The sequence below is a fragment of the Puntigrus tetrazona genome, chromosome 13 (genome assembly GCF_018831695.1).
Source record: "Puntigrus tetrazona isolate hp1 chromosome 13, ASM1883169v1, whole genome shotgun sequence".
In the NCBI taxonomy this organism is placed as follows: Eukaryota; Metazoa; Chordata; class Actinopteri; order Cypriniformes; family Cyprinidae; genus Puntigrus; species Puntigrus tetrazona.
This window is the reverse complement of record NC_056711.1, coordinates 3,880,804-3,906,215: the sequence shown is the minus strand read 5'-3', so window position 1 is coordinate 3,906,215 and position 25,412 is coordinate 3,880,804. Positions and strand designations below refer to the sequence as shown.

General features: G+C 40.8%; 1 protein-coding gene across 1 annotated transcript in view; it reads right to left on the bottom strand.

Moving 5' to 3' along the window:
* Positions 1-24,630, bottom strand: part of LOC122356299 (echinoderm microtubule-associated protein-like 4) — a 67,370-nt gene extending 42,740 nt beyond the window's left edge. The window contains 1 exon segment of the mRNA XM_043254839.1: positions 24,253-24,630. Within this exon segment, the coding sequence (XP_043110774.1) occupies positions 24,253-24,277 (25 nt within the window). The 5' untranslated portion in view covers positions 24,278-24,630.
* Between the last annotated feature and the right edge of the window lie 782 nt (positions 24,631-25,412).

The following is a 25,412-nucleotide window of genomic DNA, read 5'->3' as shown; positions in this document are numbered from 1 at the left end:
AACAGAGCAATGTTTTGAAAGCGCCACAGAGACACAGTGTTTACACTTAGAGGAAATAAACCTGTAATGGTTTACTGCTGTCTCTGCATACAAACCCAGATGGGAGAAAGTGTTTTACCAGTTTTTATTTTTTTTCCAAAATCACACAATTGAGCTTTTATTGAGTAAGATAAGAAAATAAAATTAAAAGAAGTAAAAGTGAGAGAGAGAAAAGTAAACAGAAAAGCTTGTGCACCATCTGCAAGAAGATAAACACGCTCTTCGAACACCAGCTGAACACATACTACAGGTAGATTCACAAATGGTGTGTGCAAAAAAAAAAAAACATACAGTGCACACACGCACACACACACACACACACACACGTTAATCGTTCACTTTTTTTATTGTTTCTTTAACCAGCATTTATTACAATGAAAGGAAGAAACACCCTGACCAGAGGCGGTATTCTGCCCACATTCATCCACTGAACCTGAGTATTTCTGTTTCACATCTGTAGTATTTCTGTTCTCTCTCACATCCACACACACACACACACACACACACACACACACACACACACACACACACACACACACACACACACACACACACACACACACACACACACACACACACACACACACACACACACACTTTTACAAAGAGATTTGCTTATATCCCCCCAAGCCAGTTCACCATGAATGAGACACCACAAACAGACTCTGTACAGACGTGGCATCCCAATAAAAAAGCCACAAGACACAGATACAAGCATTTACACACACGCAAGCTAGACAAAAACATCGACTTAGAAAAAGAGGTTGTCAAGATGATCCTTGAATGTTGACTTGAGAAAGCCTTATCTTAAGTTCGAAAATGTTTTAAAAAGCCTTGAGGATTGAAGTTGGATAGACAGTATAGACAGAAGTGAAAGAGACAGAGAGAGAGAGAGACAGAGAGACAGAGAGAGAGAGAGAGAGAGAGAGAGAGAGAGAGAGAGAGAGAGAGAGAGAGAGAGAGAGAGAGAGACAGAGAGACAGAGACAGAAAGTTTCAGAAAGTCCTATAAGACAATATATTTAAACGAATGTGTTTTAGCAAATATACAGAACATATGCCTCTATAGTAGATCTTATTTAGTTTCTAGACATGATGTACACTACAAACTCAAAAGTTTGGGGGTCAGTAGAAGTTGATGTTGTTTTTACAAGAAGCCTCCTATGCTCACGAAAGGTGCATTTATTTGACTTAAAATACCATTATATTTCTATTTAAAATAACCATTTCCATTTTTTCCTGTGCAGCAAAGCTGAATTGTTCAGAAATCGGTTTAGAAATCAGTCAAGAAACATCTCCGCACAGTATCACCGCATGCGCTTCTTGATATTTTTGTGGAAACCGTAAAATATTGACTCAAGATCGAAACCATTTGTAACATCATAAATGCATTTCATTTCACTTTTGCTCATTTCAAAGTGTCCTTCCAGGATATAATTATACTGACCCCAAACTTTTAAAAAGAACCCGAAATTTCACACAGAACTGAAACGGCTCTAAACACGAATCACTATTTTGCGTTTCAATCAACGTTCGACCGAACACTTCTTAAAAAGAGCCGTTCTTTCCTTATTGTGAAGAACATTATAGTAATCTAAAGGACGTTCCTCCACTGTAAAGACACTTTTGTGGAATGAAAGGTTCCATGGACGGTAAGGAATCACCGATGCCAGTAAAGAACCTTTATTTCTAAGACTACAACCACACAAAGCTCTCTATGGGTGCAGCGTTCACTGAACACACACACGGCTGAGGTGCATCGATGTAGTTACACACACTTCCCCTCTGTGTGAAGGGAACCTCTGAATGACAAAAAGGAAGACTCGTGCTAATACACTGCACACACCCACACACACATCTCAGTACGTTTCCTTCATAAATTCAGTCTCACACACACACACAGAGCCCTCCCCACAATCCCGCAGCGCTGCTTTACCGGTGCAGTGGTGGTTCAGAGCGGCCGTAGAGTTGCACGCCGGAGCTAAACCTGTCGTACTGTCTTCCATTCTCTGCTCACGCGTACGTCTGCGATCTTCACCGCTGCTCGTCCGCTTCTCCCCGTGTCCTCCTCTCTCGTCCGTCTGTCTCTGCGCGGTCCGTGTCTCTCTTTCTCCGTCTCACGCGCTCATTCTTTCTTTCCCGGACGGCGCTGCGCAACATACGTCCGCTCACACAAAAGCCAGGGCGAGCGAGTGAGAGCGAGGGTGAGAGAGAACAAGGGAAACCAGAGGAGGAGGAGATAAAGGGATAAAAAAAGAAAATCTTGGTTGGCTAAGGGAGTGGCTAAAGCTTGCACGTCTTTAACCTCTGCCGTTCCGACGGAGCCACAGTGTGTGTTATTTTACTGTGCCCTGGGACGGGGGGGAAGGGAGCGCCGGGAGAGGGGAGGAGACCACGTGGAGGTGTCAGAGCTTCCAGAGCTTCCAGAAACCGGCCGCTCAAAAGCTCCACGGCCCTCGTTCAAATCAACACGCACTGCGCACATGCTGGAATATTTGTCACATCACGTGAATTAAGTCATTAACATGCAAAATTGAGGCTATTCCGGTTGACACAGACTGTATTTCGCAACTCGAGTGCCTTACGTTTGCATGCTGCAGCATATAGTATGCAAGAGTAGAAATGGCGATAGGCTCAATGGAAGTTGCTAGGCTGGTGCATGTGGCCTCAGTAGTACACGACCTTGCTTGCTGCTATCTTTGCTTATTAGTGCTTTTGGTTAACATTTTAACCAGAGGTTTCCTTGTTACGGTGTAATTACACAGCACTGAGTAACATTAAATACCTACATGTTACTTTATGGTTAGGTTTTGGTTTAGGGTTACTCGCATTTATTGTTATTATAATAGTAAGCACATGCGACGGGTGTAAAAGACACTTTAAAATAAATTGTTATCATTCTTCGATCCAGACAAATCGTGACCACTTACTTCAAAGCCAATCAAAAATAGAATAGAATAAAAAAAACAGAATCATGACAAGCTGATTGGCTGATTTTCATGTTTCATTTATTTATGACTTTTTTAACAAACTAAAGTTGAATGACAAAATTAGTGACAAAAGTAGATTTCAAACCGATATTTGTTATTATTTGTAAATGCAATAAATCAAGTGTTTCTCATTACGAAGAAGTTTTATCAGAAATGACATTTAGCTATATTTTAGTTTTAGCTTATTAGTTGATGAAAATCTTGTTTTAAATGTCATTTAATAAAGATATAATTACATAATACTTAAATGTGTCAAATTTATATTGCATCAATTAGTTCACTAATTGCATTTCAATTGCAAACTGTAGCAATTTTTTAATTGCAATAACCATGTCACTTCACAATTAAGTATATTTTTTATCATGAGAAATCTACCAAATGCTAGACGCTAATGCTGCTGCTTCATGAAGTTATATTACCGTAGCATCAGAAAATATTTTCAGAAAATACGAGCCCTATTACTAATCCGATGATCATCCCATGACCGTCATGCCTTGCAAAACAATGTGAGTGAATGACTGTTCATGTGTGTTTATGAGCTCAAGTCATTACCTGTACATCATTCCGAGTCTTAGTGTACTTTTCATATATTTATAGTTCATATCCCTCGGAGTTCAATGAGTTACAATGGTAAGTGTGCCTCGGCGGGCCCTCGTACAAAAACAACACGGCTGTTTATTAATCTTAGACCTGAGGAGAAGGAGTGGAGCATAGCAGCAGTGTTTAAAAAAGAATGAAACATTTAATTATCCCACGTTTGTGAAGGGGCCAGCCTGTCGCTGAGGAGAGCTATAAAACAATGAGAAGGAGAGCGAGCGAGAGAGAGCATTCCTTCAGCACACGGCTGCCAAGTTGGAAGAAAAACCAACAACAAAAAGTGAGTGGTTAGAAGCCAGAGAGAGGAGAACAGAGGAGAGAAAGAGTATCGTGGCCACGTACGCTGCAATCCGAACGAGAGGAGACCGAGAGGATAATCAGAGCGCGAGGTGGAAACGTGAGTGTCGTATTGACACAATTACAGACGGGAGGAACGAAGAGAAAGTAGGTCAAAGGCCAATCACAGGGGCTGTCAAACTCCCGCACGCTTAACGTCTGCATTCAGCCAAACATATTTCTGCTTTCAATGAAATTACAAACCGCAAACAGGGAGTACGCCTGCATCTGAACGCTCGAAAAAGACGCAGCAGCTCTTTTACGAAACCTACTGAGCTACATTAGCCCACTGACTACATTAGGCCGTATTCACCGATGGCGGTATCCCAAGTGAAACGGAATTTCTGCTTCGAGTGTTTTAGAGCGGACTTCAAGCGCTTTTCTTTGGTTTTTATTCTTGTATTGATTCATTTATTTTATTGTTATGCTGAACGTTTCAAGAAATAAAAAGATTCCAGTTTTCAAGGATGTTATTCACACGTTCCAAACCTTGAAAGCTCTACGATGTCCGGAGCTCCATCAAGCATACAAATAATAACAACATAACCCAAATACTGGTATAGAAATATTGCTATCCTGAGTCTGTACCACTGTCTCCACACCGAAGGAGATGCAGATCCATTTGCCGTTCATTTCATTTCCTTATTGAGCTTACATACAATTGCAAGTATGTTCTTGCCAGATGATTTCAAGTGATTAATGTCATTTTAAAAGCGGGGCATTTTTAAAGAAATGGGACATTTGGTCTATTAATTACTTTTCCAAGAGTAGACCGACTCGTTTTGTGAGTCAGGTCAAATTGGGTGTGTTGGCGTGTAAGACCCTAAGGCAAACTTGAACGCAGCTGAAACCGTCATACATATAATTCAACATGCTGACACATAACACAAGCGCTGAGGTGTATAACTGGTGTCAAACAGGTAAAAGGTGCAATATTTCATTTGAACAGATCTGCATGCAAATTCCAATCTTTTGGAATCTATAAAAGCACTCAATTCTTGACGGTAATCAAGTTTAGCCACAAACTGAGATGCCTGAACCGTAGACGCGAACATGTTGGCAGAACGCACAAATCCCAGAGCGAGACCTGCAAAATAACTCTGCAGACGCAAGGCATGTGCCACTCCCCGTGTCCCAGCATGCCTGAGGAGCGGGACCCGCTGTCGCGTGGTCTGGTGATGGACACAGTCATCTCGAGAAAGGAAACAGAGACGCGTCAGAGGCCCACAAACATAACACTAAAATAGAGAAGGCAGGAAGGCAGCCGGTGCCACACAGGAAAGAGAGAGTGTGCAAAGGGTGAAAGCAGAAGGGCTGTTCATACTTTCAGTAGAGCATCTGCACGAACACCCTAACGCCTTACCAGAAACAGCGTCATCACTAAAACGCCCACTGAAGAAATATCAAACACCCCAGCGGTTTATGAGAGAGAGTGAGTAAGTAGTCATTTAGCAGACACTTTTATCTAAAAAGAATTTATTATAGGGACCATCCACTATGAACAAAAGGGTTAAGAGTCATGCACAAAAGGCTTGGGGGTCTGAACCTACAACCTTCTGGTTAGAACCAACCCAAACCTTAAACCAATACTCAACGTCACTCTCCAAGGGTTACTTCCCAATCTCGCATGCAACACCAAGTGATGCATGTCAGACAAAGTACTGTGAAGAACTTACAATTACAATATGATTTGGCTTTACATAACTAGCAGCCTGTTTATGAAAAAAAATGAATAGGACTTTCCTAAAAAGGCAGTTTTTAACCAGAGTAAGACCTTATTTATTTGCAAAAACAGATAATTCAGTTTTTATCAAATTTTATCAAAAGTTATGTTTTTTCATTGTGCATCTCAATCAAACTGCATTTGGGTTCTTTTGATTAGGTAAAAAAAATACACCAAAAAATAGAGCTAATTACACAATAAAAGCATGATAACATAATAAAAAACTTGATTTGTAAAAAATAAAAATGATCTGTTTTTGCATATAAACGTTTGATGTATTGATGGTCTAGTGAGTAATTTCATGAATCTGTAAATGTGATGACGCAGCATGTAAGTAAATAAACTCTGCACTAAATGTAAAAAATTTCTCAGTGCTTCAACCAAAACTCTTTACTGGTGACTCATGACACAAAAAAGTAAAAAACATTTTCATGGGCACGTTTCCAAAGATTCTTCATTTTAACAGTGGTGATCAAGTGGGAAGGCACAGATCATGCAAGCTTGTACTTGAAACGGTAAAGACATGCATATCCATTCAAAAGCTAAAGCTAGATCACCATTTTGATTTACTGCAATATTATTCCTTTTCTCCATTCTTATTTTTAATTTGCTCCATATCTCCCCATCTCTGCCCTGCATAAATCATAATGAGGCTAATGGTTTTTGACATGACACATTTGGGCATGTCTGAACGGTGGCGTTAAGGCTTACACAATACGTAAGAGTAATGCACCCTGACACCAGTACGATCACTTCGGCTCCTTGCTATAAGAGAGCTTGAGAGGATCCTAAACACCCTTAAACGTCATGTTAAGAGTTCCTAAGGGGGAAATTATTAGCCAGCGTGAATAACAAAGAGGACTAGACGCTTTACAAAAAGTTCTGTGACACTAGAAAAGCCATGACTCCAAATCTGATTAGCGAGCTTGATTAGTTTTACATTTCTTCATATTTTTAGTTCTGATATTTTGGGTGGTGTTTTAAAGCAGCATGACCTGTGACCGAATGCTTTGCTTCAGCTGTCAGACAGTTTGTACAGTAAAAGTCGTCCTCTTGAAAGCATCGGCAGGCGCATTTGACCACATTTTGCTATGTTTTTTTAGCATCTTGCGGAATGTGCTTCATGTTAAGACATGAAAACAGTCCAAAACACATAAATCAAGACCCCTGTATTTCCATAAATGTAATTTTGCTCTGTCAAGTTTTGAACAAAAGAACACATCCCATCTGAGCGCCCCCTAAAAACATGAGAACGTAAAGTAAAAGTTTATTTTTTAATTTTTGCAATGCACTAGCTGCTGTGCTGCATTTGTAAGCCGATGAATAAAAAAATTGTATGTGGGGTTTTGTATTTTCTACCTTGGGATAAAAGCAATTGCGTAAATAATTGTTTTTCCAAAAATAATTTCAGAGGACTCTACTTGTCCGCAATTGGTCTGACAAACAGATAGCTCCGCCCCAAAACTCACGCTATTGGTTGAGTCATTGTTGCCGTGCTGGGCTAGTCGGATTCTTCAACAAATAGAGCAATGTTTTAAAAACGTGTTTTACGCTACGTAAGGGAATCGGCCTGGCTCGGTAATAATAGTCTTTTAATATTAGTCTAGGGTAAAGTATTTTAACTTCAAAAAAACTTTAGAGGTTCTGTAATATCGTTCACAGCGTGCAGAACACCGCCGCTCCTCCCCGTGATGAACGTGGTTTGTTTAGCCTCACTAAATTAGAACAAGAAAGACAGAGGGCCAGAAATACACCAACGCACATGCATGCATATGCACAGCTGGCCCCTACGGAGTGATAAGGGCATTTGAGGTCAAACTGACTACAGAGAGAATGGCCGCCATGAGTTATAGGACTGACAAACACGCGCACATACACACATAGCGAGGGATGACAGAAAAAGAGATATATACAGATAGAGAGAAACCACAACGGGGTGAGCCTGACAAAACTAGACATGTTCGACATACAGCAGTCACACGCAAACTAGCGTTTAGGGAAATGCCTCCCACATCGGCTAGTCACATAGTCAGGCTTTTGAGAATCAGCAAGAAGTCTGATCCACATCGCCATTTATTTTTGTCCGTTTAAACGGAGAGGGAACGACTGACCGAAATGTAAAGTGACCAACCCCAGATGTTGACGTTTATTGGCAATTAACTGACTTGTTTACTTGATACTAAGCAACTTTACTTTACTTCAGCTATATTTAACTGTAATATCTCAATCTAATGCTTCAACTTACAAAAAGCCTCTTTTCGCTGTTCTGTGTAATATCCATCATATGGTCCGTGTGAGGGTTGTCTCTGGCTGAGACTGGAGACGCTAACAAAAGCATTACATAAACATCCAGCAACATGGTGCCATCATAAATGGCATTGTGCAAAACAGCTATGCAGTCTGAAGCTTTTTTGTTGCTTAAGTTGGCCAAAGAACCCTTTTATTGCTTTCCAACTTCAAGCTCATTTCAACCGCAGATTGTTAGAGGAAGGTTGTGTTAGGACACCCACACGGAGAAGAAGGAGCCATGGAGAACTTGGATAATCAGAATGGATAGAGTCTTTTTCATGGGAATTTATAAATAGCTGTATATTAAAAGAGTAAAAATGGAAGGGATGTCCCTGTTTACTAATAGCAATAGTGTGTTAATGTTCACAAGTAATGATATAATAAGACAATTAATGAATGATGGAATTAATAAATAATGAATGTGTATATGTATGTGTGTGTGGGTATATATGTTTATGTATATGTGAATACTGTAGAAAATGAACTAGTAGAATAAATCAGCAATACCAGCAGAAAAAAAAATACATATAACTTATAACTACAAAATAATTATTTTAACAAGGAATACATTTTCAAGTTCACAAATGTAGTTTTTTAACTGCTTTAAATAATGTAAGATAAAAGAAATGTACTGATTATAAATCACTAGGTTTATTACTAGGTTTACTTTAGGTTTATCTAAATAATACATATATAATATAGAAGCAAACACTAAGAAACACTACACTATTTAGTGACACATTACATTACCGACCGGTTGTTCACGTGACAATCTGTAGTTAATTGCAAGAACTTGGGTAGACAACGTTTATTACAAGTCAGATAACAGCAGTCTCAGTGAGTCATTTTGACTGATTCATTTACAAGAAAAGATCTCACAAGTTTCACCGATCTGTGAGTCGGCAGGAAAATGCGTTATCTACCGATTTCATTGTATCGTTTCATACCATTTTTGCACCATTTGCCAAACAGTGTCAACAAATCAACAAAAGAATGCAGATGTTCAAGAACCACCGTCAAAACTTTCATGAACGGTCACGGCTTGGGTATTTCAAAATAAACAACTGCTTTGAAATAAGGACAAGCTCTCGATTCCCGAACTCTAAACACACGCTCTGGCTTCGGGCCGCTATATATCGGCAGGTACGGCCTTCAGTAGCAGCTATTCCAAATCTGCGCCTTAAAAGCGTGTCTAATTGAAGGAGAAGAAATGCATAGAGAGCCGTGATTCCTGCCTCCCCCCCCGCAGTGCCCCAGCAAATGGGTGTGTGTCGAGAGTGTGTGTGGGTGCAAACTTGGACGCCCACCACTGAACCCTTCAGCGGCATCGGCTGCATTCCTCGCGTCCCTGTTTCCAATTAGCCTGGAAGAGTGCTGCAGTACTGACGGGCTACGAGAGCCGAGTGAAAACAATACTGCTGCCGCGGCGCTAAGCCACAATGTTCTGCGCAACATTCGCGTTTCACCTGGATTTGTTGTGGACGGGAAAAAAAAATTGGCTGTACATTTCTCGGCCGTATTTCTCATTCTTCATCGGCCCTCGAAAGGAAGAAACCACTGCTACCAGACTCTTCTATTAGCTACTGCGTTCTTGCTCTTTTTTTAATCGCGGCCTTGTGATGCCAGACCACGGCGTTTACATGCAAATAAAGCACATTGGGCTTTGATGTTTCGACGTCGTACTGAATCTCGCGCTACTAAATGGTTCGAAGTCTGCGAACATGATGAGAACAACGAATGTTTAATGGCGCGACCCAACAGTTCGTCTAACGCAGTGCCGCTTAAACTTTGTACTGCGCTGCCATACATCATAAACCAAACTCTGTGGTATTCTGGGCTGCAATCTTTGTGTACAGACTCAAAAAAGCTACAACACATTAAATCCCACAAATATGCTTCTGAACATGCCATTAAATCATTTGCACGGTAATCCAAGCCGCTGTTTGTTTGCAAATCGGTTGCTGCAAGAAAAAACGCAGACCTGACGGACCTGAAAGAGTTGCGTTTTAACAAGTTTCAGCGTCTTTTGCCGCCAATTCTGCTGCTAACTTTAATTGCGCACACGCACACACACACACACACACACACACACACACACAAGCAGCATGCCACAGATGAGTGGTACGGCGCCAGAGAGCTCGCTTGGCTTTCTGCTGATGGCAGCGATCACAGACACCCCTGCCTGAGTGAAATCACAGGTGTGTAGCGGGTGTGTGTGTGTGTGTGTGTGTGTGTGGAGGGGGTGTAAACATCATGAGAATGCAAACAACCTGTCTCAGATGTTAATGATGTTTACTGTGGTATATAATAACTGCATGGTCTATTTAACAGAAAACACCGTGTGGTGGATATTTGGAGCAACAAGACAATTGTACTCAGAGACTAAGTTAACTAAAATTTAAGGAGATTTGAAAAATGTTCTGTCACTGATTCGCTGTCATAAAAATAAATGTAAACATCACTTAAGCAGACCAGAGATCCAGTGTCTTGCTTCACAGCTGTCCACTCCTACATTTTTTTATTTAAAAAAATCATTAAATCAATTCATCAATCCAATATCCCAGTTTCCGAAAGTAGAAAATGCTAATAAGCATTACCGTTCGGAATTTTCAAATAAATTATGACATGAACTTCAATATAATTTCCCAGTTATAAAAGATGCCACCAACAGGGTGAAAAAATGGTAAGAATATACATAAGTTAATATGACATACAATGAATAAAAAAAATACACATATTTATAGGTAATATAAAACTTGTATTTACATTTGGCTTAGCGGAGTGTACATGTACTTTTAAAATCTATTATTGCCATCACTGTTTGAACGATGCATGCAGGGCTGAAAATCAATTAAAATATTTTATATTTTCTTTTCATCTTGCCTCCGTGTAATGGATATTAAAGCGGTATTTATAATAGAGTCTGTTCACTCAGCCGCCATATTTTCACAGCCTCCGGCTGCTCAAACAAGACCATGTCCTAAATCTAAATGAATGGGGGAATCCTGATATCTCAAAAACAGTTCTCTGAACTTGTGATTGCTGATATGTCGCATCCGTACCGCACTATAAATGTTGTTTCTTATGTTCGAATAACTTCAAACGCATCGTGTTTTAAATGAAAAAAAAGGACTGGATGAATGTTAAAGTTAATATTGCCGTACAAACGGAGGTCAACCTCATAACAAGAATGTTACGTGATGAACGAACCTTCGAGAGAGTTAATCATCTACTACAACAGAGCGTTATAAAAACCATTCTCTTGTACAGCTTCACCATGTCTTGCTCACAGACACACAGCTCAGTGTCGTCTCTGTGCCAGTGTACATGCTTCGACGCGAATGAAAGGAAGGAAACGCACAGCACCCGTGCCCGAGCAGAGCACACAAATGGCAGGATGCGGTTCATATAGCCTGGACTAACGAAAGCCACATTATCAGTTAAATAATAGCAGAAGGATCGGGTGTGCAGTAACTGAACGAGACCCGAGGGCCGTACATTGATCCAGGGCAAAGTTTCACACTGGACCAGTTTGCAACTGACTGATAAGTCAATGGCAATCGTTAACAATCACTCAACTGATCGCCAACAATGTCACCGCACCTTAAATGTATAATTAGCATCTTCGCTCGCGGCCATTCAGACGCGTGCGAAAACCCAGCGTTCGGATCGCAGCGCGCCGTCCAGCAGTGTCAATCTGTGCGTGTCAGGTTTTGGCGTTTAAGCCAACTTGAGGAGTGGATTCAAAAGGAAGCACGTAGCCAGAGCGCTGCAGGGCTGCTGCAGAATTTAAACTGCAAACCTGACACTTACTGACAAGCTGACACTCGTCTGACTGGAGAACTGCTGTCAGTAACTTCTCGCTCGGTCTCTGCCAATTCCACTCCTCTCCCTCTCCAAACGGCATCTCATGTTTAATCAGATTTAATTTCACTATCCGTGAGAAGAATGTCCTCATGTAACGAGAGCTTGCAGTATCAAAATGATTTTAGAGGCACTGTAGAATTACCCTTGAATATTGTGATCATTTTAATGCGCTTTTGAAATGCCCGTTAAAGGGAACGCTTCGATTTTGTTGAAAATGGACTCATTACCCCTTCCCTCTATGCTCATTTTTAAACGAGATGCTTCTGGTCTAATCAGATTCAATGACCTATGCTAAGCTATGCTAAATTTTCTACTGCCAGACCCGGTGGGTCAGAAGGATGGATCCAAAAGCGTTAAAACTTTTTAACTCTGGGGGAGTTGGAGAATGCGTCTATTTACAAAAGCTGTGTTCTTTTGAGTTTCTTAAAAAGCTGAAGTGACAGATCGTCAATTAGCATCACAACCCTTGCTTGTCTTTCCATCATAAGTAGCTTTTAGCTTTGTAACTGAGAGCAAATTGAGTGCAAATTGAGTACGTTTGAGCCACACGCCTCGCATTGAATTCTCTCCTGTGGCCTCATGGGATACTAAAGTGCCCATCAAATGTGCAAACCAGAATCTCAGCAGAAGCTCTAAGTTACCTGGGTATTGTTTTTTTTTTGCATACTACATAGTAGTAAAGTAGAGTAGAGATGATAACGGTAAAGGGCCAGGTTTACTAAACAGGGCAAATTAGCGTGAGAACGAAATGGTATTGCGAGACTCCTAGTCGAGGGCTCCAAGTCGTTAAAAATCACTTGGTTTGGCAAATTATGCTTGTTCAATGTGTTCTTGCTTTCTAAATAAGTTAATACACGTGAAAAAATCCTCTCCCTTCTACCACGCGCTCTCTGCGGTGCCTCTTCTTGGAACAAACTGCATCCGAGCGCAAAATAGTTTAAAGGAACACTTCACTTAGGCTCATTCTCCAACTTCCCCAGAGTTAGCAAGTTTTGCAAGCTGGGGACTATTTTCCACAGGCGCTGCGTGATATCACTGCGCCTGCTGCGGCCATGTTATGGCAGCAAACTTCCATGAATATTACACCAGAATGGGAGCATAGTTCCTAATTTGAATTTTCCATCAGTCTTAGTTCACAAAAAAAACAGAAGAGTCAAGTTTTAAATAGGAAAAATATAGAAACTCTTTGGTCATTTTTATAATTGGTCTAATTGGATTCAATGATCTATGCTAAGCTATGCTAAAAGTGCTATCACAAGACCCGGAGATCGGCTGAATGGATTTAAAAATTGTAAAAGTGGAGTGTTCCTTTAAGACATGCTTCATTTGGCCATTAAATAATAGCACAAATACCCAAAATTCTGACTGATGCCGTTAAAATTGTTGAGGATTAATTTGAATATTAAAAAAAAGATTAATTACTCAGTGGTTTCTGAATCTGTAAGACATTCCTAATCATCGCACAGATGGAAATAGAGCTTTTAACACAGACAGCAACTTAACTACTGCACAGTGGTTGAAGCACTAATGCCAGATGGACTATTTTAACTATATCCTTACCTTTCTGTGCCTTGAACGTGTTAGTTGCGTTTCTTTCTATGCAGTGATTTCATCAAAAGTATCTTAATTTGTGTTCTGAAAACGAACGAAGATCTTCCAGGTTTGGAACGACACGAGAGTGAGTAATTAAAAGGTTAGCCTAAGTTTTTGGGGTGAACTGTTTCTTTAAATGGACCTAAAAACAAACGAACAAAAAAAAAAAAAATCGGTCATAATTTATGGACTCTCTCTTAATCACGCAGGCAGAAGAGAGCGCCGATTTAGACACAGATAACAAAACTATAGCGTTTCTGCCGCTATTCATCACGTTTATGACTTTCCATATGTCTTCACATATTTCTCTTATTTACGCTTTCTTTTTACATCTGTTTCTCCTCTTTGACTCCCTTTCTGTCTCTGTTGCCATTTCGCTTGAAGTGCTTACGCAAGCTTTCAAATTTATTCGGGCAAGATCAAAATGAAATGTTAGGGGAATTACATTCACTCAAACCCCAGTGTGGTACTTACAGGAATTAATGGGCACTACAGGAGCGAAACGGTTCCAACAGCAAACCCGAACCACGTCGTTCCAGACGGTCCGTGCTGAGGCTCACAATGCAGTTCACCGGAGATGAACAATTACCACAGCAATAACAGTTTGTCCTGCAAAAACAGCACTGAGACATCTTCCTCCAAATGGTTAATTACAAATGATCTGGATTACTTAAAAGCCCCTAAGTGGGTAATTTTAGAGGGTAATTTTGAGCAGAATATCGAATGCCTCTCTGTGCGATGCTGAACACTCATAGTGTTTACTAGATTCTAGGTACACTAGGCAGTTGATTGGTTGTTTGTGGCTATAATGACACCCATCACAAGCATGGGGCATAAAAAACGACAAATACGGTTTTTTAGTTCTGCCATGAGGGAAAATGCATATTTAAGTAATTTCATTCTAATTTAGAAGAACTTAGATGTCTTTCAGATAGCCCAAATGTTAAGTGAAAAAGATTTGAGACAAGCTCTGATTATATTCGCAAACGGGCTCATAAACCCAGGTTTCGTTATTATACAATCGCAATAAAATACCATTTCATTGTTCAATATACTTAACATTGATTGTTTATATTGTGATTACTTCCAAATGTCTTTTGGGTTCCGCTTTACAAGCAAGCGTACACTAGGGTTCAAACATTAGAGGTCTATTGGAAATTAGCCTCTTATATGAGCGTTAAGATAACATTTATTTGATCAAACATACAGTGAAGCGTTGCTACAATTTAAAATAACTGCTTTCGATTTGAATACATTTTATAATGTGATTTATTTCTGTAATTTTAAAATGAATTTATGCCTCATTAATCCAGTATTCAGTGTTGCATGAACCTTCAGAAATCATTTGAATATGCTGATTTGCTAAATTATTGTTATCAATGATGAAACACTTTACTGTGACCTCTCTCCGTCTCATAATAATACACACACACACACACACACACACATATATATGTATGTGTGTGTGTGTGTGTGTGTATATACACATATACACATACAAACCACTACGTTTTCCTTTTTAATTTTAATATACACACACACACACACATATATATAGTGGTTTGTATGTGTATATCTATCTATCAGGGGCACTATTAATTAGGTGTAAATGTATTATTTATTGCATGTATTATTTAGTGCTATGCTCAGTGAACACAAAGAAACAACTTTAACACACACACATATATAACACAATTCCCTCCTCAGCCTCAAATCCTGTTTGTCTAAAACGTCTGCAGCGCCCCCTGTCTGCTCCTCACACAAACTATGCAAAGCTTCTGATGAAACAAACCGTGAGCACCTTCTGCCGCGGAGCACCTGGTCAGCATGGAAATCCTTTTACCAGCCGTGTTTGAGCTGGATGCTGTGGAAAACTACCAGAGAAAGTTGGCCGGCCCGCTCTCCTGAGCGAAACTGCAGAGTCATCAGCGGGTTCTGCTGCACTGCAGGGACAGAATGAGGCCGCCGGACAGACACATGTTTATGCGGAGAGTAAAATCTGCAGCGTCCCTGCGCTGACCGACCTCACCTCAAAACTATAATTACGCAGAGAACGTTAACACTTGAACGGGAGTGTTTTCCAGTAAAACAACGACGTAGATCTTTTCAGCAATCCAGAGAACACCAATAAAGAGAAAGAAACATTATACCGTTATACTTTTTCCTGCGCAGCGCGGCCAAATATTGTGATCTGCACTGTGAATTATCAATTATGAACATTTCTAGGAACACCACGAGCGCCACACAATGATCCGGGCTTAATTGTGGGGTTCAACCTTGAGTGTTTACAAGGCAGCTGAAATCAGTGTTTTGTGTGCGTAGGCGAGTGGATTCCGTGGAGGCGTCTGACGACAGAAAATGACGGACGTTGCACAATTACGTCGATGTATAGGTGTCAAAATGCCCAAAATAAAAACCCACAGCAGCACAGTGAGCTACTCTACCTGTCAGCGTGTCACCCACACAAAAAAAACTAACCTCAGCCGAGATTTAGAGAAGCGGTCAATTGTGTAAGTTTCAAAATCTATAGTTTTGTCGGTGGAGCAAGTTCTTAAATATTTTTCTGTAAATTCCAAGTAATCCACAGAAATTATCCTATAAATTCCAAGTGTATGTATTTCTATTTAAATCGTCCAAATTATCTGTTATTGTTTTAATACATTAGATAGTTTCTTAAACAGTTTTTCAGTATTTTAGATTGATTTCTGAAGGGTCATGTGACACTGAGGACTGGAGTAATGATGCTGAATATTATGCTTTGCAATACAGGGATCAATTACATTTTTATATATAATAAATAGAAAAAAAGTTCATTTTAAATAGCAGTAATAATAATCATATTTTTTTCCTTTATATTTGATCAAATAAAAGCAGCCTTGCTGAACATAAGACGCTTCTTTTAAAATATTTATGGAAAAAATACTAAATGTTTGAAGGCTATTGTATATATTTAAACGATATATATCATGTTTATATACCTTATAAAGTGACGTATTAGCCAACCACTATTGCTGCCATGTTGCATCATGCCTTTGATAGGCAAGGAATAAGAATTACATGCAAATGTAATTAATTCAAGTAGTGTTTCAAAAGATATTTTGGCATATTACATCATATTGAAATCTTCTGGTCTTCTGGTGCGCACACACACACACACACACACACATTACTAGAAGAGGACAACTGATCTGTGAGCCATTGACTTTAGAAGGCAAGCTAATTGAAAAGAGCCTGTGAGCAGATAATCTGGCACATCTATAGCGGTACATTTGATACTGATCCAGCCCCCGCTGTGCGCACACCTGTCTTTTGCGACACACACGGAACCTGAGTGTGTGTGTGTGTGTGTACTGGCATTTGTGGTTTACGAGGACACAAATGTGTATAATCACATGGGTACTATAAAGTTACACGGTTTATGAGGACACTTCCTGTGTGCTGTAAAACAAAAGGCTTAAAAAGTTTACTAAACAGTGTTTTAAGAAATTAAAAAAAATTCCTGTAAGGGGTAGGTTTAGGTTTAGGGTCGGTGTAGGGCGAGAGAAAGTACGGTTTGTACAGTATAAAAACCATTACGTCTATGGAGAGTCCCCATAAACCACAAATGCAATGTGTGCGCGCGAGTGTGTGTGTGCGCGTGCATGGATGAGGTTTGTACAGACCGACACTGTAAACAACTACAACTTTTAAAGCCCAACTCGCCAAACGTGCCGTTTATCCTAACACAAATGATTTAGTGCGCCTCACGGTTTATGGATCATTTATAGAGTCATAACCACATCACACATGACCCAGATGGTATTTTTCATGACCATGTGCATCTTGAACTCAATATGTGTGTCTAAAAACTCTGACTGGGTTCCACGAGTGAAGAAAGAGTGCCTGAAACCCCATCCAAGATCTGTGTCCAACCCAGCCATTAACTTAATCCATCCTGAACCACTTCAGACTACATGCTGTTCTACCGTACATACGGATTTATATCTCCACCCTGAGATTACCTCTCTCTCTCTCTCTCTCTCTGTCTCTCTCTCTCTCTCTCTCTCTCTCTCTCTCTCTCTCTCTCTCTCTCTCTCTCTCTCTCTCTCTCTCTCTCTCTCTCTCTCTGTCTCTCTCTCTCTGTCTCTCTCTCTCTGTCTCTCTCTCTCTCTCTCTCTCTCTCTCTCTCTGTCTCTCTCTCTCTCTCTCTCTCTCTCTCTCTCTCTCTCTCTCTCTCTCTGTCTCTCTCTCTGTCTCTCTCTCTCTCTCTCTCTCTCTCTCTCTCTCTCTCTGTCTCTCTCTCTCTCTCTCTCTCTCTCTCTCTCTCTCTCTCTCTCACACACACACACACACACACACACTCGTGAGGCACATCCTGATTAATCCTGATTAAGGTTAGAGTACAGCCCCTTATGTTCACCAGCACTGTCCTCCAGTGCTGCCCATTCTCTCGCTCTTTTTCCCACTCTGGAGAAGCGGATCTCAAAGTAGTTGATTCTGCTTGATTCGATTCTCAATTTCATGGCTGCTGGCTCAAGGGCCTGCGCTAATAAATCAGTCAAGCCGCGTGCGTTTAAATGACTTTCTGTGCACGAGCTTTCAGAATAAACACTAGGGCAACTAGGGCCATGACATTTAAAATACTCGCGATTTATTTACAATGACGCTGATCACAAACTTAAGCAACTGCTTTTTGGTCAGATCAATGCGGCCCTGGTAAGCATAAGAAACTAACCAAAAAAATGATATAAACTGTGCGAATACGGCCCAGTCATAACAGCAAGGTATGATAAAACCAAACTAAAATACTGCACATCATTCAACTCACTTATCCGCGTGGGTTTGTTCTTGATCAAAGAAACAGAGGTTGTTGCTGACTAATTATACTACTTCCTGTTGTCCCCAGAGAACCCTAGAGGAAATTCGGTGGAGTTTACAGGCAATTAACACAAATGAAACAAACATGGACGACGGACAAAGTGGTCTTCTGGGACAAGTTCCGTACGAGTGTCCCGTCTTGAGAAACCGCTCAAGTGAAAGGCCGTGACGCTGGTGGCCCAACACAACCCCACACACTAAAACTGATCCAGCCAAACTGTAACTAGAATTATTTCTAGTCATGTGTGCGAACGGTTACCTGCCGACTTATTTGGTTCACTTATTACTCACCGGTGGTAGAGTTACGGTCACATTCGGCACGTGTTTTAGAGCTGGTGCGCAGCGCAAAATAAAGACGTGCATATATTCTGGAATCTGTGGACATTAGAGTCTGCAGATCTGCAATGCATCAGACTTCATCTATCTGTACTCTCCACACACACACACACATATTTCCCGTCTCGCTCCATCTGTAATCTCATCCATTGTTATGAGGGAAGAAGGGAAAGAAGAATGTGAAAAGTTGGGAGGCAACATTCCAGCATCTGGAAGCGTTCGGGCACACGTGTGTCCCTTTCCGGATCTCTCCCTCCCTTCGCTCTCTCTTTCTCTCCGTGTCCGTCTGTCTCCCGCTCCCCTCCATCTTTTTTCTTTCAAAGAAGGAATTCTGAAATCCGATCCCGGGCTCGTCTTTCCAAGTGCAACTCGGCACACAAATACACACGCGCTTGAACATTAACGACTGCCATATGCAATCTCAACCGCGCACGAAAACCACATCACAGGTCATTTAGAGTCAAAACAATCAGATACTTCCAAAACAAACCCGCGCATGAAACCCACTTTGACACAGCGCTAATGAAGCGTGAGCGATGCTGAGACCCGTTCGTCCCAAAACCAACGCAAAGCCGGGCTTTTCGGCAATGATGCGGTCTTCACATCCCGCTACAGCTTTCGCAGAGGTCACGTTGTGTTTATCTGCTGACATTAAAATGCATTTGCATCAGACCCTTTGGGGGTTTTCACAAACACGGAGGAAAGCCGAGCGCATGAAGAAAAGCTATGACGCTTCCTTGAATCAGAAACCTGAAACTGGCACATCTACAGTTGCTCCAATAAATAAGTCAACAGTCATTCAGAAGTTGCTTCTGTCCAGAGATACTGCAGTGCCCTTATTTGGGATACAGTTTTATCCCTGGAGGTCTATGAAACGCTCTTTAACATAGTGGATGTTCACTATATCGTGATATAAGATTTTGGTCATATCGCCAAGCTCTAACAATAACACTATGTTTCTGAGCGAATACTGGAGAAGGACAATTCTGCGGAGAGAATCTTATCTTGGATAAGAATAATTAAAACGATTAAATCTGTAATCTGCAATGATTAAATACACAATTATTCCATGGCAGAAATAAGCTTCCATACCGATGTCTTCACTCAAATTATGTTGCGTTCGATTTGCATAAAAACTTTGTTGAATCAATGGATAAGCCTACGCTGCACTGCAGGAAGTCACCGACTATAACTGAAAACAAACAGCTTCTGGTTGTGTTTTCGCTCTGAACTGAAAGTGTGAAGTTTACCGCCCCTGTGGAAAAATCGCCCCGCAGTCTAGATCACGCCTCGCTCGCTTCAGGGTTTAAACCAGCAGCTATCTGGTTATCCACCCTGAGCCCCACGGAGGCCTGGGATTGAGCGACGGAGGTGGGGAATGCACCTGGCGACGGGAGGGACGGGGGCGGCTGCTATTTTTATGCCGAGTTTGACAGTTGGGCGGCTGATTGGGTGCAGAGCGAAAACCGACGCCAATCTCTGCACAGCGAACGCTCGAGGCCTGCACGGAGACCTTGAGCAAGACCCTACACCTCCATCGGTGCCTTTTACACATCAACATAACACACGCACATGCCTTAAAAGGCAGCACACCGCTCGCAAGCCAACCTACTGACCTGCACTAGTAAGAGCACGTAACTCGGAGCCCTGAGAGGCACGCTCGACCACACTAGACGCCAACTGGGTCGCAACCCAAATTTGAGATTTGAGTCTGTTTTGATTGGGTGATGCTGAATAAAATAAAAATGTAATGAAATGGAAATTTGTCCAGTGAAAAACTAATTTAGCCCATGCTATTCCTGAATGCTATCTATTACATTTGAATATATTATGAAATTATAAATTCATTTTACATTTAATCGTCATTTACAAGGACATTTAAATATGTTTGGAGAACAACATAATTCAAAAAGTTAAGTGAGTAGCAAAACAGTGTAAATGTATCGTTACATGATATTAATATCTATTATATATTCAAATATATACTTAAATGTAATTATTTCTTTGAATTCTTTAGATTTTTATTTGTTTTGCAAAAATTCATTAAACAATACAATCAATTATAGAGACAAATTATTGACAAACAACTTTGGCATCAACATTTCTTTTTAGAATCAGCGTTAATTAATTTGTTTTATTAATTTATTGTTAATTAATATCAATAATAATAAAAACAAAAAGTTACTTGTAATCATATTCGTATAATAAAAATGATTAAATAATACTAAATGCATATTTTACTTACTTTTTATTTTATTTATTTTTCTATTTCTATTTATTTAATAATGAGGTATATCTATTCTATGTATTTTCATATGCTTTTTCATTTTTACATCCATTTATTTTTTGATAATGAGGTATACTCATATGTATTCAAGATGACGTAAACAAAATGTCATTTAAGAACGTTAATTAATACAAAATACACGTGCATTGTAAGATTTTCTTTTTTAATCACGCCCGTATCATAGATGTCATGACAGGAAATCAGTCCGCTTTCTATTACATCGCCTATATTTTTCAAGCTTAGCTTCGCTGTCGTCATGACCAAAACCACATTCTACATTGTCAAAAACCACATTCAGATCTTCCAAGAACCAAAGTGAGTTAAACGGGCTTTCGCGTCAAACCGAAAACTTTGTAAAGAGCGAGTTGAATCTCCGCTGCCTGCCTTGTGTGACGCAGAGACGGAGGTGACAAGGTTGCGTGCGGCCGACATGCGGTCTGTCTCTGACGGATGTACCTGTGGTGCAAAACTGATACCGGCTCTGGTTATACACGCTTTAGTGCACTTTTGCGTTTTGCGACCTTCAACTTCGGCATTAGAAAAGCAGTTTCGGGGGAAATCGAAGTCATAAGCCAAAGCTAGATTCAATTTGACTGATAACCGAATAACAAATTCAATTTGGATGATGTGGTTTGATAACAATTAGCTTATTTACGGATTTGAAAAATGTAATAAAAGCTTATTTATGAGGAAATAAGAGAAAGTGGAAGTCGAGGGTCGACGGGCGGGGGGGCATTGCAGGACATTGTAGAGACTGTCACACACACACACACACACACACACACACACACACACACACAGCAACAGTCGCATCCAATAATTCGGACAGCAGCATGACATGTGCACAAAAATCTCAAAACAGGCCTGAAATGAAGTTTTCCATTACATGCACCTGCAGAAAAATCTGCCTGTTTTCTCTACGCAGTTAACTGGCCCCTTTACTTTTACATCGCATCCCTGCCAGACACTGCCACATCACCAAGGTAACTCAGAGCAGGACAAACTGAGCGCTCAACCCTCCTCCGAGCGTAACCAAGCAACAGAATCAAGTTATATAATCAGCACAGAATTTCATTGATCAGCGGTTATATGACAGGATATTCAAGCTGGCGCTCTCAAGTCAACAATTAAGGTCAAAGTCCTTTTACAAAGCTGCATTAAAATTCACCATCAGCAAACAAGTTTGAATTTTTTTACGACCTTTGTATCAATTTACAAAAGTTACTCCGCTGTGAGGGGGTTTCCAATATAGCATGTATGCGAGAAACATTCAATTTGATTCATCTGACTGCTATTACAAAAAAATAATAGATGCATCAAATTAAAAAAAAAAATTTTTGTTTAGTCAACTTGAAATTTTAAGTTACGTAATGTTAATTTAAGCGACAATTGAAATATTTTAGTTGACGAAATTAAAAAATTAAGTCGGCAGGATTTCAACTATTTTTTTACACGTCAATGAATTCTCCGAATCATGAAAACGCTACTTGTTATTTGCTCAAACGGGAAAGCAAAAATATATTTGATGCATCTACCATTCGCTGCTCACATACGTTTAAGAGAAACCCAGAGGTGTAATTATGCAACAAAAAATGCCTTGTAATATTTAGTTCCACAAACAGTCTGCTCCGGCACACGTGCAAGGCGATAAAAGCCGTTTGCGCCCTTCTCGGTTTGCATTATGCAATTACGCTCGTCACCTGTAGCTATCAGAAAAATCCCTTTACCTCCAACGGCCCCTCTGACACGGCTGACAGACATCAACGCGTTCACAAACCTCAAGTGGACCCTTCATGAACGCAATAAATACATTCCTGCTGCCTCCGGCACGAAATGTTATCTGACTAAATGATCTGCCCTGACAGCCAGAGCTCTGAAACCACCACACCACCGTCACACAGCCAGCTCTGCTGCTCCATTAATGCTATTCCGTCCCAATATATGCACACATATCAATACGGTGCAATAACGTCACAGCTGTTTTATAGCAGCGATATTATTTGTGTGATATACGTCTGTTTAACAGAGCTTTAAACGATAAAGCAACCTAATTCACCATCGACTTCCTCGTGAACGGTTGATATGACTTAGCTGTTTTGTTCTAAAACGTATATTACCCACAGCCATTTGAATTTGCTGGGATTTGTAAAATGTCAGTTGGAGCAACTTAGCCCTTGCCAAGCATAAACTCACATCGGTCGCAGGCCACATTCAGAAACGCTACTTGTGTGCAATTTAAGCCGTAGCGTGCCGTTTTTGTTTTCACAAACAGTTCAATCTGCAGTCATTTCTAATTAAAATGTCATTTTTGATTAGAATCAAAAGTCGATCGTGTGCGGCTTACGTTTGTTCTCCATTCTTGAATTTATTTGCACTATCACAGCGACGTTCGAATTAAAATTGGACCAAAGATCCAGTCATACAGTTAAATTATGAGCATAGGACGCAATATTTGATATTTGCGATACAACCGTTTCAAAATCTGAAATCTGAGGTTGTGAAAAAAAAGCTAAAATACTGAAAAAACAGCCTTTAAAATGGTCCACATGAAGTTATTTATTAATACACACGTAAGTTTTGATATATTTACAGTGGGAAGTTTACAAAATATCTTCATTGGAACGTGTTCTTCACTTGATATCTTAATGATATTTTGCATAAAAGAAAATGTGAAAATTCTGACCCGTGCAATGTTTTGTTGACTATCGCAACGAATATATTCGCGCTGCTTATGGCTTATGGTTTTGTGCTCCAGGCTCACGTGTGCTAGCATCCATAACAAACCAACGAACCGATGTGAACGCTGTCCATCCTTAACTCTGCGTGACACTGGTCGTTTTTAACACTATTTACGGCAGATGGAGCGGACGTCACGCGCAGCGAGCGCCGAGTATGCGGCGCGCGAACAAAACGAGGCGCGAGCTTTCTCGTGACAGTGGCGGGATTTGGTCTCCACCGACCCCCAGAACCCGTAAGCTACCTGCACGTTTAACATCGTTCCACCATCATCCTTCAGGAAACGCAATGCGTTCGGAGCGTTTTCCAAAGGCATGTCACGGCGGGGTTTAACAACGGAGATAAAGATAGTGAGTCTTTTGAAACCGCTCTCTTTCTTCTCGTTCTAGCTTTCTGCCCACGAACGCAGTGTCAGAGGAGCGTGGCCATACAGCTGACACGAGTGTACAGTGAGCCAGCGCGCGCACACACACACACACACACACACACACACACACACACACACACACACACACATTCCTCACTCGCGTCTATATTCGCCATGTCCGCAGGAGACTCATCTATTAATAGTCACCGTTTCATCGCACAGACGGGCACACTCACCTAAACTACCGGCGAAACCGTCCATTTCTGGGGTAAGTATCCAGGGAGATATTCCTGGTGCAATTCTGGGGAGGGGGGGAGAATTCGTCCTCTGTTTGAGAAGGAAATGGGAGAGCTGGTGTAATGCCACGCCGGCTCCTCCGGATGCGCTTAAACGCGAGAACAACGGGACGACCGACTGGCGGCTGGATCTCCGTGCGGACGACGCAGCGCTTTTCTGGGGCGGTCGATCACGGCGGCTCCCTGAGCTGCTCCACCACGATCGTTTACACCTCCGGCGGGGGAGGGAGTATAAGGAGCGCAGGGCTTTCGCGTTTCCGACTCCGCCTGCTTTGGCACGGCGAGCTTCCCTTCAGACGCGGAGCGGCGCTCGCTGCTGCCCAAAACCCGACTGCGCCCCGCTCCGACGTTACGCAGCATCTCAGTGGCTCTAGTAGTCTAGTGCGCACTGATGTCTTCCTAGGGCGTACTTTTGTATTTGTTTATACAGTCGTGGGTCACACTTTATATTAGGTGGCCTTAACTACTGCGCACTTGCATCAAGACAATAAGTCCATGTGTTCATGTTGTATTGCAATACACTTTTGCTGCTATCAGGTTTGGTGGTAGGTTTAAAGGTGGGTTAAGGTGTAAGGGATGAGTCAACAGTGTAAATATAAATTATTTAATTACGTATAGGTATTTGTTTTTAAAATACTAGTGCAATATTTAAAAAAGTATGCACACAATAAGTGCATTGCACTAAAGCAGACGCTTTTACCCAAAGCAACTTACAAATGAGGACAATAGACGCAATCAAAGCCAACAAAAGAGCAACAAGCATGACACGTTTTGGTTAGCCGTTAATTGGTTTGAAAAATAATAATGTTAATAATAAAATAAATAAGAAAGAAGATATAGATATTATAATATAGAGTGGTTTGATAATATAACGGTTTAATGTAATTGGCTGGAAGATTGCAATTGGCAAGTCTGGACAAAACAAGAGTTAGATTTGTGTTGCATGTTCCTAAAGTTAGGTCCTTTTTAATATTGCATAAAGCAAATCTGCAGGACCAGGCAGTTTTGGCAATATTACACGAAACATTAATAATTATAAATCTAATTTTGATGTGTGGCATGTCTATACACATTTGTATTTTGCCTAAATGTAGGTTATT